We start from the raw sequence: 15,161 nt of genomic DNA, 5'->3' as shown, positions 1-15,161 counted from the left end.
TTGAATGCCCGTCCAACTTCTTATAGATATGAATTCTACTATCAATCTTGTCAATGGTGAACCTTGATTCACTTGTTTGAGGGATGTTCAATACATTATCATCATGATTATCAAACCATTTTAGTTAGAATTTATAGGTAAGAACTACGGAGAGACTAATTTTACATAAAACATCTATAAATTAATACTTAGTATAAATTAATAATTATTATAAATTAATAAGATAATACTCTTTTTGTTCCATTTATATGATGTTTTAATTTTTTTTTTGTGTTCTATATTATTAAATTTTTCTCATATTACTATGCATAATTTATGTTCTGCAGTGTGTATGACAATTAGTATTATGCATGTTTTTTCTATTGGTTAAAATTTTAAAAATAAATATTCAATATTTTTTTTATTAAAATATTTATGGTTTCTTAAATTTTGGGTTTTCACCTAAAAGATCTTATAAAGTGGAAAAATGAGAGTATTTATTATTGAAATCCTATGTAAACATGTGATCCTATTATTATCATAAATTACTAATTTTATAAACTTATTTAGATATACCTTAAGACAATTTAAGTAAATATGACCATAGTGTTGTTTGTTATTTTTAAATTGCCATTCTTATTTAGTTGAACTCATCTATAATCTTTTCTTATTTCATCAAAAATATTTACATCAAAAAACTAAAAACAAAAAAATTAGGAAACTATAAATATTAGCAGAAAAAATTAATTTCATTAGGTATTAATTTTTATAAAATTAGGAAACTATAAATATTAGCAGAAAAACTAATTTTCATTAGGTATTAATTTTTAAAAAATTAGGAAATTTCTCTATAAATAATAGCTTTATAAATCAATAAAATGTGAGCTGGATATTAATATATAGAGGTTTTTACTTATCATTGCACTTAAAAAAATTCATTCGTACCTTCAAGAGTTTTTTTTTAGTCTTTTAGAGAAAACAAATAGGTAAATTTCGATGATACCAATCAAAAAGAATCTATAATATATATATTTTTCAGCATAACGTTCATATTTACCAATTTATTCTTTTTTATAACAGGTAGAAATTTGTGTCAGGGTCCAAAATAAAATTTTGTCGTCAGGTCACAAAGCTTCGGTTACAGTAATAATAACACGCAAATTTTGTGTGTATAATCGAAAATTTCAAAAGACCCGTTGTGGTTGGTTTGTTGCATGAGCGAGCTTTTAGATTAGCTGTGCCAGCGAGTAAGAGAGAGAGAGAGAGAGAGAGAGAGAGAGAAAGAGAGTTAAGAGATTTCGAATTTTGAATGTCGAAGATAGTTTTTGGGAACGAGTCACTTGTTGGGTCTTTGAATCCATCGAACAAGAATACGTACAAAGTGACGAACAGGATCCAAGAAGGGAAGAAGCCTTTGTATGCTGTTGTTTTTAACTTCCTCGATTCTCGATTCTTCAGTGTCTTCGTCACCGGTGGTGGTAATCGGGTAAAGGTTTCAACTTTTCAATTCGGAATCAAAAGGTTTCAATTTTGGGGTTTTTTTTTTTTTTTTTTTTTTTCTTGACTGGGATTGATTTGCAATAATAGGTACTTTCCTTTTGTGTCTTATTCTGGATTTCTAGCCTTGTGTGAGATTTAAAAATTGAAACTTTTTCTTCTTAGTTGTGCTTATCTAAGTGTTCCTTTTGAAACGGCCATCAATGATTTATGAAGTGTCTAGTTTTTTAAGCATTATGTATGGTATTGGAGATTTCGTGAATGCTATGTCTTTTTTATTTTAAAACTAGTTGGAGTGACTGAATTGGTTACCTTTTTATACTTGATTGCTTTACATTGTTTTCAATGAGAGTTCCTAATATAGCTGATGATACTTTGCTCATTCAATGATTTTATTTTAAACCTTTCTGATATTGGAGATTTTGTGCAAGATATTGGAGATTTTGTGCAACTAAATATAGCTGATAATACTTTGCTCATTTTTACTTGGTCTGCTTATTTTAAGCCTTTCTAATTTAGTTGGAGTGACTTGGTTGCCTTATACACTTGATTGTTCTTTCTTGTTTTCAATGACGGTTCCTAGTTTACTCCTTTGGCTCACTTCTCTTCTGTGGGTAGTTTGGGCGTAGTGGGCTTTGATGTCGTGTGAAACTTCCCGGCTTCCGTTTAAAAACCAATCGGAAATGAGTGGAGTTAATTCGTAACCTTCTATACTTGATTAGGTTTCATCCTCTATGGACTCTGTGGTCTTCGGTCGATACCTGTTTGGGATTTGTGGGCTTTGATACCATGAGAAAGTTCTTTGGTTCATTATATAATCTTATACACTTTGATTTTGTTTCATCCTCTTTCTAATGTGGTATTCCTAATACTGGTTTCCTTCTCTGCAGTAAGGTCGTTCAGTTGCTCAATGTGATTTTATTTCTTAACTAATTGCAAATGTTTCCTTCTCTCTCAGTTCCAACTGAATTTTCAGTTGAATTATTTTTTTGGTGATAGTTATTTAGTCTCATCAGCAGTTATACCATTCGAAAGTTTTCCGGTTTCATTTTTGAAAACCAATGGGAAATTTGTAGAGTTAATTTGTAATGTTATATGCTTACTTAGGTCCATTCTCTTTTTAATGCAGTGGTTTTAACAGTTTTTTTTTGTTTCTGCAGTAAGGTTGTTTGGTAGCTTAATGTGATTTTCCCTAGTTTCTGTGTAATTGTCAATTGAGTGATTTTATGGTGTGCAATACTAGTTAACAATATTCTTGAGTTCCCCATAAAGTTTTAACCAATGGTTCTTTCATCTAATATCTACTGAGCTGGGTCATATATCTCATTAGTGCCATTGGTGTATCTCTTATTATGTAGATTACTCTGTACAATTGTCTTGAAGATGGAGCCATATCTGCATTGCAATCTTATACTGATGAGGATGTAAGGAAGTATACATATTATAGATTTAATATCTCTTCCATGAGTTAAAAGAAGTTATATTTCATTGAGGCCATTTGAGTGTATGTCTATGTGTTCTGGAGATCAGAAGGAAGAATCATTTTACACTGTAAGTTGGGCGTGTGGCGTTAATGGGAACCCATATGTTGCTGCTGGAGGAGTAAAAGGCATAATCCGAGTCATTGACGTCAACAATGAAAGGATTCATAAGGTATTATTGCAATTCTATAAGCTTTTGAATGACATGGAGAATTTATGGATGTTCTATGTATCCTAGGAAATGATTCTATTTCTTTCTTGTATAATCTGTGCTCACATATGTGCAGAGCCTTGTGGGCCATGGAGATTCAGTAAACGAAATCAGAACACAACCTTTGAAGCCTCAACTTGTGATTACTGCTAGCAAGGTACACCTCTTGGCTTTCTTTTCTTTCTAAAATATCCTGACATTTATTTATTTGCTGATGATTAAGAGCTCTTATGTTTAACTGGTATCAGGATGAATCTGTTCGCTTGTGGAACATTGAAACTGGAATATGTATTCTGATATTTGCTGGAGCTGGAGGTCATCGCTACGAAGTTCTAAGTGTGGTGAGCCAATATGGTTTTTATACTCCCTTAAATGATAAGAAAGATAACTACAATCTGACTCAGTTAATTTCGTTTAGTATATAGAGAGTCACATGTTAAGAATAACCATTTTATCTTGAAAATTGTAGGATTTTCACCCTTCTGATATTTACCGTTTTGCTAGTTGTGGTATGGATACCACTATTAAAATATGGTCAATGAAAGGTACGATCAAGCACATTTGTAAGGAACCCTTTTGAGAACAATGGCTTGTGGTTCGTTTGCATGATCATCTTATTCTTTGGCTGTCTTTAGAGTTTTGGACATATGTCGAGAAGTCGTTCACATGGACTGATGATCCTTCAAAATTTCCCACGAAGTTTGTCCAATTCCCTGTGAGTATTTTGTTTTCCCTTGTCTTGTATAACAACAAGTGGTATACAATTATTCATGGCCTTTGTTGATAACATTACTTCTATGATAGGTATTTACAGCTTCAGTTCATACGAATTATGTAGATTGTAACCGTTGGTTTGGTGATTTTATTCTTTCAAAGGTTAGTCAGTCAATGATGGTTAAGATCATTTCATTTGGTGGAATAAGTCAATAGCGGATAGGTGTAATATTAAGACACTTACTCTTGTGTGTTCTATCTGATTTTAGAGTGTGGACAACGAGATCGTGTTGTGGGAACCACAACTGAAAGAGAATTCCCCTGGAGAGGTAAGGATCTCTTTTCTGCGTCAACAGAACCAGATTCATTCATTTCATCACATCTTTTACAGATTGAACTTTCTGTGGTTTGCAGGGTACTTCTGATGTTATGCTAAGATACCCGGTTCCGATGTGCGATATTTGGTTTATCAAGTTTTCTTATGACCTCCATTTCAATTCTGTCGCAATAGGTGATCAGAGAGCTCACTAGATACAAATTTGCAGTATATACTTATTGAACATTTCTTATTCATTTTGTGACAAATTCCTCGTTGGTTTGGTATCAGGTAATCAGGAAGGAAAGATTTATGTCTGGGATTTAAAAACTTGTCCTCCTGTTTTGATTACAAAGTACGTTAATTTCGGATTCAGATTTAGTCAAATGATCAAGCTTAGCTTTGGTGTGTCTTTGTTTGTAGTCTTGACGTAATTATTTGTTGCCATATAGGTTATCACACAATCAATCAAAGTCTGTAATCAGGCAAACCGCCATGTCTGTCGATGGAAGGTATAATCCATCTTCTCTCTCACCAAATGCACTGAAAACTTCATAATTTTATTTATGACTCTATAATTTACTGTAAATGAAACCAAACATTGGATTCTGACGTACTCTGTTTCTTCCATGATATTGTAGCACAATTCTTGCTTGCTGCGAGGACGGGACTATATGGCGCTGGGACATGATTAACAAGTAGCGGTCTGATTCTTGTAGGAATTGATGAATTAGGAGTGCTGAGAAATGAGATCTCCATTCTTTTGTTGTAACTCTTATATGGTTTTATTTGCAATAGTTTGTCTCTACGCCCTGAAACCTTGAGATGCTCCCTATAGCCTTGTAAACGTCAACATTTGAACCACTTTGTAAACCCTCTATGAAATTTTCACTTGTTCTCGTCTGTTCAATGCACAAGGCTGTATCCTGGAGCTTTGTTGCAGGAGCCACTTTCCTTCATTAGCTTTCTAGTCTTCAAAGCATTGTCCCATGCTCCATTAGCTGCATATACGCCGGCCAAATTTATATAATTGACTGGTTTCTTCGGTTCCATACTCAGAAGCTGTGAGGCTGCTACTTTACCGAGCTGCACGTTCCCATGGCGCTTGCACGCATCAAAAAAAGATCCCCATGTTGATGAGCTAAGATTTGTAATACCCTCTTTACTTCTTATCAGTTCATAAGCTTCTTCCAGGTAGCCACCACGTGCAAGCATATCTATGATGCAAGATAAGTGCTCTTCTCGAGCTTCGATACCGTGCTTGTTGATCATTGTGTTAAAAATCTTCCAGCCTAGTTCGGTTTGTCCTGTATGGCTACAAGTAGAGAGGAGAGAAAGAAATGTAACGTCATTCGGTTTGATCCCTTCATGCTCCATTCTGTTATAAAGATCAAATGCTTTCTGAATAGTTCCGTGTCTTCCATATCCTGCAATCAGAGAGGTCCATGATCTCACATCTTTCTCTTTTATCTCTTCAAAAGCAAGGACTGCATCCTCAAGTTCTCCAGACTTTGCATACATATCTATTAGCGAGTTACCCAAAGCAACATCAAATCTGACTTGGGAGGATTTTAAGGCGAAACCATGGATTTGTCTTCCAATGGTTACAGATGCCATGTTGGTGCATATTTTAAGCATAGAGGATACTACAACTTCGTCCATCTTTGTTTTCATCCGTATCATCTCTTTGAAGATATCAAAGGCATCATCACTTCTACACTTTGTCTGCTGTGTGAAACCTGTAATTATAGCAGTGCAAGAGATTAAGTCTTTTTTTGTCGTGCCCTCGTATAGCTTCCAAGCATTGGCAATGCTACCACACTTCACATATGCATCAATCAGAGACCTAATCAGTGCACTAGATCTTCCAAAACCCAGCTTGATCGCTAATCCATGTAATTCACCGACTATATCAAGACACTTAACAACTATAGAAGCTCTCAAGAGGCTTCCAAAGGTGAAACAGTCTGGCTTCTTCCCTAGCACAGAAACAACACAAGAACCCATTTAACCAAACTGAGTCAAAAAGGTTTTGAAATATGTGGGAAGAATAAAAACAAGTAGTTCACCTTCGGAGAGCATTAACTGAAACAGACTAAACGAAGTATCTGCACAAGCATTAGCGGTGTATCCATCAATCATTGCATTCCAAGAAACCAAATCCCTTTTGTTCATTGAATCAAACAGAAGATGAACTTCCTTCATCTTTCCAAACCTGGCATAAAGAGAAAGCAATACACTCTTCACAACTAAGTTCCCTGCAAATCTCCCTTTCTCCACACAACCTTGTATCTGCATCCCTTCTTTAAGACATCTCAAATCTTTGCACGACTTCAAAACACTCCCGTAAGTGTGCCGATTAGCCTTAACGCCTTCCTGGTGCATCTGTTTGAACAACAGCAACGCGTCCTTGTGATATCCACATCGAGAAAACCCCGAGATCATAACTGTCCAAGAAACCACATCTCTCTTAGGAATTCTATCAAACAGCTTACGTGCGTGTTTCATATCTCCCTGTTTCGAGTACAAATCTATCAACGTATTGTTCAACTGGAGATTGGATCCGAACCCATTTGTAACCGTATCCCCATGGATCAACAGAAGTTGTTTCTTGACGATTTGAAAGCTGCATAATTTAAGAGCTTTGAGGTACAAAGATGGACTTAACAAGTAAGGTTTCGAAACAACTAAACTCTCCCCATAAGCAGCCAGCATTATCCAACAACTGTAGAGACTATAAAGTGATCCCTTTTGATTCAATGGACTCAAAATCAATCACGAAGAACGTAAAAAAAAATTTCTGCAAAATTTCTCAGACTTTTCAATTCAAAAAGACAGTTCCTTTTTTGTTATGCATACACAAGTTTCGTTTCCAATAAAAGATACAAAATTTCCCGCGCTTCAAGTAGTGATTCTCACATCTCTATATATATATGGGGGGCTATATACATTAAAGAATTAGTTTGCCTTCTTCACTTCTTCTTGTGAGTATAAAAATTTCAGATTTGGGTTCGTAATGTAGCCATTAAGCTCTGCAAAGTCTCGAGTTTTTGCTTGAGCTCGTTGGCGTGATTCGCGGAAGATTCTGAATCGCTGAGATCAGAAACTAGAGCTGAACACTTGGCTTCTAACTCCATCGACGCTTCTTCAATGGAAGTAATGGTAGATTCTAGGTTTGTACGTGACGAGATTTCTCTCATAGAGTCTGATGATGCAGCAAAAGGTGAGATTTTGGGACTTCCTGCTCTGCTCGCTTTTGGAGAGAACATCTTGTCAAAACCTTCACTTCCTGCAACAACGAGACATAGAGTTATAAGCCAAAAAGGCAAAAGTTGAAACTATTTATAAAATAGATGCAGAGGAGTTTGAGATAAGTATACCAAGGTTGCTTAGTTGATTTAGCGTCGCCTGGCCAATAGATTCTTCAAGCTTCAGCACACGTAAAACCCCTGCGACTATCCTTCCCATTGCATCAACCTCAGATTTGCACAAGAATGACAAATGTTGCAACTCGTCCTTTGTAACAACTGCCTCAACCTTGCAGCACAAAGGACAAAAACCCCTATTACAAAAACTACTTTAAAAAAGAAAGAAGCAAAGAGCAATGAGATCAGCTTCACTTACAGGTTGCTTAACAGAGAATTTCAGACTTTCTGCCACCCAGTTTAATGAGTCATCATGAACAGATTTGTCATCCGATGCCACAATATTCGCTTCAATGTTTACACCTCCATGCACGTGACCATTTTCGTAAACTCCATTTGTAGGCAAACCATTACAAGAATCAGTCCCTTTCTGCATTTGAGGCTTCACTGTCTGTAGACCTTCAACACTGACCTATAATGCATTTCACAAATAAAATTTAAAAGGCTAAGTAATACATAAAGGTCCACAACGCTTATGGCATTCAAGAATGTTATTTTGTAAGACACCAGAAAGATAAAGTTGCTCTGAGAGTTACATATGGTTTTTCTAAGACACCACAAAACTCTCTCTCCTTCAAAGTGAAGGTTATCATTAACCTCAGAGAGTTTAGGGTAAGAAATTGAGCTGTGGAGAAATAGGGAGTACAGATACTTACAATTATTGAGTCCACAGGATACTTGTGAGCATCATACTTATTTTCTGTCCCATTTGGATCCACATTCTTCGGTGTACTCTTGGCTATTACTCGGAAAGTACGGAAATTTGTGTGCCAACACCTCTCTTCTCTTCCAATATCTTCATTATTCAGAATTTGTGTGCCAACACCTTCTCTGCCCTCCAAAGCAAACAACCAGTCTCTTAACTCAACAGAGACATCAATGTCATCTGGCCTTCCCAAATGTTGGAAACCATCGCCATTCCAGTTTCCTGGAGTTCCATCTAGATGAATATATTAGCAACAGTGGTTAGCGAAACTAGAAGCTGTAAACAAGAACAATCTGTACAGAGGATACTGTCACATGAACTATATGAAATGTAAACAATCAAGATGGGTTTTTTCAGTACCCTTTTTCCTGTCATCAACTATAGATGCTTTGAAAAGTTTTGACAAAGGTCCAGAAGATAAATGCTCTAATCCTCTAGACAGACCCTCTCCTGGACCGCCATCATGATTCAAAATTCCGAATCTGTGTAATAGAGCTTCAGCATAGCTCATTCCTCCTCCTAGGCGTACACCTGAAATACAAGCCACGATGCTTACACTGTGGCACTCCATATCCTTTTCACTCAGGGGAATCACATGTGTTATGCTTATGTCCAGAAAAGGTGTCATAAGAGTGCTGCCACTTTGCCCATCATGTCTTCCGTTGACAACCCAAAAAACACGCCTCAGTGGGGTAGACCCATTACAGCTAACTAAGTGACCATTCCAGCTATTCTCATGTTCATGTTGTACGTCCGTATCTACACAATCTACCTCAATGTTTTCCCAGTATATGTTGGAGGATACTGCAATAGCGCCACCAAGGGTTCTATGAGTTACCTTCACAGAAAGATCTTTGCCAAGAAATTGAACGAGTGGCATGTCCTGAGTACTAGTAAAGGAAGACTCAAGAAACTTAAGCTGCAGATCCTTCAAAGCCAATTTCACAGCAGTATCACTAGGAACTTTCTCCAACAACCCTCCAGTCAAAGAAACAGTATTCTGGCGTTTGCTTTCTTTAACAATTGAAATCTTTTCACTGACCTTACCAAAGTAAGAATAGAGGTCCAGAACAAAAAATAACTGCTCCACTGAAGCATGCGAAATATATTGCTCACAAGCAACTCCTATGCGAACGATACCACCAGGAGGAGGAATTATTACCAGTGGCTTTCCATCAGCAGATACCATAGCAACTTCAATAGACATGTCTTTTCCTTCAACACAATTCCACAAACCCATTTCCGGACCACGAGAGCTCTGAAGTTCAGTTGAGTTGGGAGATGTTTCCAAAGCCAAACTAAAATGTGAGGCTCCAGCTGTCCATTTCTTTTGGCTGGCGTCAATAGGCTGTCCTGGCCAAAGAGAGAAGCACGCAGGATCCTTCTCCAGGTTTAGTAGCCGAACTTTTAGGGTAGGTGACTCCGCAAAGGATAAGTTTTCAATATGAAGGCTTGCCCCAACGAAGGAATTTTTTACGGAAAGGTTTTCTTTGATTGCTGAATCTTCCAAATTACTCATGTCTAATGGAACAGAGACATCTAACTCCCTCAGGGTGAAAAGAAGAGAGTTAACAGAGTTATCGGGCAAAACATCACCAGGATTCACAACAATGCCATCAGCCAGAAAAGAAGATATTCTTAAACAAGCTTCTTCCTGAAGATGAACCTGAGAAAGGATAGAAGAAGAAAATGGTGAGGATTTGTTAAAAAGAGTAAATTTTGATCTTTACGTTATATACACATACCATGAGTGGTTGGCACTGGATAACTGTCTTTGAGAAAAAGTGTGGGGGTTTTGGGGATGGCTTGACCTGAAGAGAATGTAGGGAGATCAAGGGTACATCCTGAACTATTTGCCACGGGCCGTTGTCCAATGGATATATGAGAGGGCAAAAATTCTTGGCTGTCCCAAATATATGGAAGGAAAATTAATCAGCATGAAAATGTTTTAGCAACTGAGAGGATCACAATAAAAGAATCTTTGTAATATACAGCCAGGATTGTAAATACCAAAGTCGGGAACTGCAAGGTCTTCAGCAGTAGCTTTCATGGATGGTTGCACTAGAGCACAAGGTAAGCGCGAAAAAGCATCCCTGAATTGAAACCATTATGCAAGAACTCTTATTTTAAATTTGTGAACCAACGCAGTTACAAGGAAATTATATAAACGTTATAAAAAAAGATAACCAGCAAATGCTAGCTTCAAAAGAACACCATAAATAGAGTACTAAGTAGTTTCTTTGAAGTTTCCACAACTCTTTTCTATTTATATCGTATGACATACACTATCAAGTAAAATTTTGGCTTCTGCAATCTATTAAACACAAGGTAATTGGATAAAGGTTTCAAAAGCGCCAACAGAAACGAAGATCCTGACTATGCAAATTGCAACTACGACAAACATAATGCTCTGAAGATCAACAGAAATTACAAAGTGCTCAGAGTTCATTCTAGAAAAATTGCAAAGAATACTATTGATATGATGATCGGTAGCATAGTCAGAACTTTAAAAAGGCTATAAACAGATTACTCTAATCAGGAGTTTTACTATTTATCCCGACATAAGCATGTTCACCTTAAAAATAGCCCCCCAATCAAAATCTTGGTCAAGTAGTTAGCTGATTCTCCGTCCGAAACACAGGCCTGCACGTATATATGCCAAGTGATATCAGATTTCAGAACCACATAACAAGATATAATTCATTAAGATGCTAAGCGTACTGAAGATCATTAAATCATCTGAGGGCAATAAACTTTATAGTGAACATAACATGAAGGGAAAAGATATATAGAGCTTGAGACAACCAAGTTAGTGGTCAAACCCATTCTATCCATTAGTCATTTTAAAGATTTGTTTACCATGAAACTACTTTGATGAGGGAGCAAATCTGGTCCAAATCCCTAATTTCTTTGTGAAACATTGCCCGAGATACGATTTCATTATAGATCTTTTGTATCTTGTTCCAACTCATACTCACACTTGCAATAAAATCATAAGAACAAGAGTTCCTAAAATTTGGTTTACGATTTCCCAGAAATAAGAAAGTTTCATAGTGCATAATGTGAATGCAGGAAACAAAATCATGCTAGTTACTAGATCAAATTCTAAGAATCAGTGAGAACGTACTCGAGAAAAAAGGAGTGACTGCATTAGTAGTTCCAGTTGGAATTCTGAAACGTAGAAAGATGGTAAATGTTAAACCCAAGAACGAGAATAATGATTTCATGCAAGACCCCACTCTTAGCTAGCATGAGGTGAGTCAAATCAACTAACCAGCATCTTTAATGCAAAGAAATACATGGTCCACAAGAACGGAGACAAGAGAGCGTCCTGCTGCTTCAGCAGACTGGTGGAGGCATACCATTAAAGGGTGAGAAAAAAAGAATTAAAGTAAATCGTTTCCTTAATAAAGATCCATCGAAAGTTTGAAATTTAAGACCTGCTGAGATTTTGGATCCACATCTCCTCGGTTTAGGCATAAGTACATCCCAGTTAGAAAGCGGAGAAGAGCTCGCAACCCTGTAAAGAAGAATAACGAGTAGACTTGGTTATTCATCTACATCAACCTGTTATCAGAAAACTAAGAGAATATGTTTTCAAACCTGGTTCACTTAAGGCTGGACAAACAGCTTCTGGAATGTGCAACTGGACTTCAAGCCCAAGTGGACTGTTAAGTGCTGTTCTCTGAACTGTGATCTGAACAAAAGGCAACCATCAGGGCTAATGAATTAGGCAGCAAAACATCTAATGCATTCAAGCACTTTGCTTAAATATCATATATACAAGTACAAGAGAATCGAATACAAATGTTTACATATGCTTCGCCAGAAATTCCTTCTAAAAAGCGTTCTCCTCCAAAGAAAACTCGTTTTGCACCATCATCGTCTCTAAGATTTGCTTCTTCAGAGCGGGCTAAATTAGCATCAGTGAACATATCAGGATGTGGTAGAAGATCAATTGATAAAGCTTCCCATTCAAGTTTCTGATAACGAAAGGATATGCATCACAGGTAGAAAAACAAATCACATCAGGAGTATTATCTTCAAAAAAAATTAACAGGTAGGAATAAAGTACTTTTAAAAGCAAGCACCATGGAAATAGATGGATATTTGGCACTGTTTTCGTTGAAACGGAATGCTCAATCTTGAGCCATCAAAAATATAATATCAAGGAAAACTAGCTAACGAGTGGCATCAATACCTTAAACAAATAAATAAATCCTGTGTTAGTAGAGAAGTCCCTTGCTTCTTTCAGATTTACAACCTGTAAATGAAAATTCATTCAGAAATACTAATTCTTCCAGAAAAGAATTTTCTTACACCATTGCTCGCAAATCTCACCTTCCAACTCTCATTAGTGGTATACAGAACAAGGTTACGTATTGTAATAGATGCCAGCGGAGCAGCCCTAGATATAGAGTATAAAAGCTTAGACATACGTAAGCAACAACTCAGGGCACTTAAATTCCCCGAGTAGAGGAAAACGAAAATGAAATTTTAGTCAGGTAGGAGTGTGAAAGGCATAAATTATAAAACAACCAGAACTATGGATCAAACGAACCCTAAGTAACGAGATTCCAACAGACATGAAGCTAAATCTCAAATTGATTGAAAATGGGTGCAGTAAAAGCAACTTACCAGGCTGCCCCTCCTTCACGGTGAGCACCGCCTCCAGTTTCAAGAAGAAGATTGACCACCTTAACTTGTAAAGTCATTCCATCTGCAATCTGATCGAGATAATAAAAGATCATTGCACAAGTACCTATATATAGGAAATGAATATAACTATAAACCCGAAGAAAGAAATCACTCAGTCAAACTGACATCATTGCTACGACAAAACAAAAGGATTATATGCATAACTAGTCTTCAACCAAATGTGCAAGAAAGACAATTAATCAACAAAGCTCAAAACCACCTACCTAACAACAGAGTGATCGAAACCACAGCAAATACAGCCTATTTTCCTCATTCTTGCATTTTTAGCCTACCTACTATACTGAAATTTACAATACAAACATATATTGGACAAAGCATTATCTCATTTCCTTAGGAAATATAATCTCAAGGGGAGATAAAAATTATATTCTTCTATATATGGAGAAAATGGCACATGGTAGTTATCAGTTTTGTTTGCAGAAATCTCAAAATGGTAAATATTAGAGGAGGCTAGACTAGTAATGCCTCTGTGCTTTATGGGATAAATTTTTGAAATATTGACCAAACAAAGTAGCAGAGATACCACACCTTGTCAGCGAATCCATAACCATTACTTTTTCCAGAGGCGGTAGGAGACTGAACACTAAAGGAAAAGAAAAATAGAAAGACTCAATAATATTCTGGGAAATTAAACAAAGCCTCACAGTTAAGACTGGGCAGAAAGGAGAACAGATGAAGTAGGGACTCAGTACCTGCTTGGACCCTTTGTCACATCAGCATCAGGATTTTCTTCAAGAACAAGATCGAGTTTATCGATTTGCACAACTACGGGTTCAGTTTGTACATTACTGACATATGGAAGCTGTATGAAGGAGGAAATGAGAGAAGGAAAACAAAATTCAATGCTTGTAAAATAATAAGATAGATCACACACGTTAACAGAAACCAGAATAATTTTTTCAGTTTAGTAGCAAGTTCCATCAAATCAAAGCCATGTTCTTAGCAATCCTAAAATATAATTGGTAGAAAAGGTGAAAACTAGAGATATGCACTCAAGATTATGGCCTTAGTTTTTTCAACGAACCATCTCAAAATCAAGAAAAAAAAAAGTAGACTAAGATGTGCAGACTCTGCTACTATCCCCAATTTCACATGAATTTATACTCAATTCCCCATTTAAAAACAATTAATCACAGATAAACAATGGGGAAGGAGTTGAAACACAAACCATGATTTCCAATTTTCCAACTTTGGCAGTAGTCACACTAAGTGCGGGTGGCAAACCCATACTGGCGTGTATAGCCTCACCATTAATGTCTGCATAACACACAAAAAAAAAATCTAAAATCAGAAAGAAGACATTTTTATTCCCAATGAAGATAAAGAACTCGGAGAAGAAAGGGGACCTAAGTTAGAAAGCTGAGCGGTACGGCCTTGAAGCTTGAACTGATCTCTGGTGAATGATTTAAGCCAATACTTGAGTGTATACTCCAAGGCTCGTGCCAGTATTGACTCCATTTGCTGATCGATCGATCGATCCTGTGATTCCAAATCACAAACACCAAAACGATGGAATCAACAGCAGCTCCAGCTCATTCGACGATCCCAGATCCGAGAAATTGGGTTTCTGTAGAAAAAAGCAAAGACGTGGAATCGAGAAATGTTGAGTCTTTAGGACATTTACAGATTCTTTTGTTTCTCTAAATAATAAATTCAGAGAATAAAAAAGAAAAAAAAAAAAGGACTGTAACTTATCAAATGTGTGTTCTCAACTTCTCATGGGAGAAGAGAAGATGAGAGAACAAAAATTAATTATTGTTGTTATGTAAGACTGGCACGTGCGAGACTGTTCACGTGTGAAGAAGAGATGACCGACTAGTTAGAATTATTGAAGTAGCTAGAGAGACCTTGAAAGAGTAGTAGTGTAGTATTTACTATTTAGTATTTACTATCCCCATCATGTCGGCCATTAATTAATGGATGATGGATGAAATTCAAATCATAGAGGTTGGGCTTTAGTCGAACATCTCAAGGATTTGGTCTCAAACGTCGCTAAGAGCATCTACATCCAATGATCTTTTATTTTTACCTCTATAATAGAGATCTTCTATAATAGGGATGAGTTTTACTCCAACCCACCTCTATTCTCACCTCTAAAACAGAGATTGTTATT

At 36.6% G+C, this 15,161-nt stretch overlaps 3 protein-coding genes across 4 annotated transcripts; 1 reads left to right on the top strand and 2 right to left on the bottom strand.

Annotated features, from left to right (window-relative positions):
- The first annotated feature begins 1,028 nt into the window (after window positions 1-1,028).
- On the top strand, window positions 1,029-5,157 carry LOC104765961 (polycomb group protein FERTILIZATION-INDEPENDENT ENDOSPERM). The gene is made up of 13 exons (XM_087502373.1): window positions 1,029-1,465; window positions 2,835-2,900; window positions 3,007-3,129; window positions 3,245-3,325; window positions 3,417-3,509; window positions 3,638-3,713; window positions 3,804-3,883; window positions 3,973-4,044; window positions 4,152-4,211; window positions 4,297-4,393; window positions 4,490-4,553; window positions 4,651-4,710; window positions 4,840-5,157. The coding sequence occupies exons 1-13, from the start codon at window positions 1,289-1,291 to the stop codon at window positions 4,898-4,900; spliced, it is 1,110 nt and encodes a 369-aa protein (XP_087358499.1). The 5' UTR covers window positions 1,029-1,288; the 3' UTR covers window positions 4,901-5,157.
- On the bottom strand, window positions 4,611-7,100 carry LOC104765962 (pentatricopeptide repeat-containing protein At3g20730-like). Its single transcript, XM_010489758.2, has 2 exons — window positions 6,268-7,100; window positions 4,611-6,177 (listed from the first exon to the last, which is right to left on the bottom strand). The coding sequence occupies exons 1-2, from the start codon at window positions 6,911-6,913 to the stop codon at window positions 5,105-5,107; spliced, it is 1,719 nt and encodes a 572-aa protein (XP_010488060.2). The 5' UTR covers window positions 6,914-7,100; the 3' UTR covers window positions 4,611-5,104.
- On the bottom strand, window positions 6,996-14,906 carry LOC104765959 (uncharacterized). 2 transcript variants are annotated; one of them, XM_087502372.1, is made up of 21 exons: window positions 14,740-14,871; window positions 14,395-14,615; window positions 14,217-14,305; window positions 13,741-13,850; window positions 13,577-13,631; window positions 12,968-13,056; window positions 12,671-12,737; window positions 12,531-12,593; window positions 12,145-12,312; window positions 11,933-12,026; window positions 11,770-11,849; window positions 11,604-11,676; window positions 11,457-11,500; window positions 10,905-10,972; window positions 10,340-10,422; window positions 10,075-10,232; window positions 8,690-9,995; window positions 8,280-8,563; window positions 7,823-8,035; window positions 7,579-7,735; window positions 6,996-7,487 (listed from the first exon to the last, which is right to left on the bottom strand). In XM_087502372.1, the coding sequence occupies exons 2-21, from the start codon at window positions 14,504-14,506 to the stop codon at window positions 7,198-7,200; spliced, it is 3,603 nt and encodes a 1,200-aa protein (XP_087358498.1). In that variant the 5' UTR covers window positions 14,507-14,615; window positions 14,740-14,871; the 3' UTR covers window positions 6,996-7,197. The 2 variants fall into 2 exon arrangements, with proteins under 2 accessions (XP_087358498.1, XP_087358497.1); XM_087502371.1 differs by having other exon boundaries at window positions 14,395-14,906.
- Between the last annotated feature and the right edge of the window lie 255 nt (window positions 14,907-15,161).

Source organism: Camelina sativa, chromosome 19 (assembly GCF_030686135.1).
Source record: "Camelina sativa cultivar CO46 ecotype springtype chromosome 19, ASM3068613v1".
Taxonomy (NCBI): Eukaryota; Viridiplantae; Streptophyta; class Magnoliopsida; order Brassicales; family Brassicaceae; genus Camelina; species Camelina sativa.
Note: the sequence above shows the minus strand (reverse complement) of the source record. Positions and strands in the feature narration are given on the sequence as shown.

Coding starts and splice junctions, on each gene's coding strand:
- LOC104765962 (XM_010489758.2), bottom strand. CDS start 6,913: ATGCTGGCTGCTTATGGGGAGAGTTTAGTTGTTTCGAAACCTTACTTG. Junction 6,178..6,267: donor TCAGTTAATGCTCTCCGAAG/GTGAACTACTTG, acceptor TTTCTGTGCTAG/GGAAGAAGCCAGACTGTTTC.
- LOC104765961 (XM_087502373.1), top strand. CDS start 1,289: ATGTCGAAGATAGTTTTTGGGAACGAGTCACTTGTTGGGTCTTTGAAT. Junction 3,510..3,637: donor GCTACGAAGTTCTAAGTGTG/GTGAGCCAATAT, acceptor TGAAAATTGTAG/GATTTTCACCCTTCTGATAT. Junction 3,884..3,972: donor CGAAGTTTGTCCAATTCCCT/GTGAGTATTTTG, acceptor CTTCTATGATAG/GTATTTACAGCTTCAGTTCA.
- LOC104765959 (XM_087502371.1), bottom strand. CDS start 14,506: ATGGAGTCAATACTGGCACGAGCCTTGGAGTATACACTCAAGTATTGG. Junction 13,057..13,576: donor GTTATGGATTCGCTGACAAG/GTGTGGTATCTC, acceptor TATCTCGATCAG/ATTGCAGATGGAATGACTTT. Junction 8,564..8,689: donor AGTTGATGACAGGAAAAAGG/GTACTGAAAAAA, acceptor ATATTCATCTAG/ATGGAACTCCAGGAAACTGG.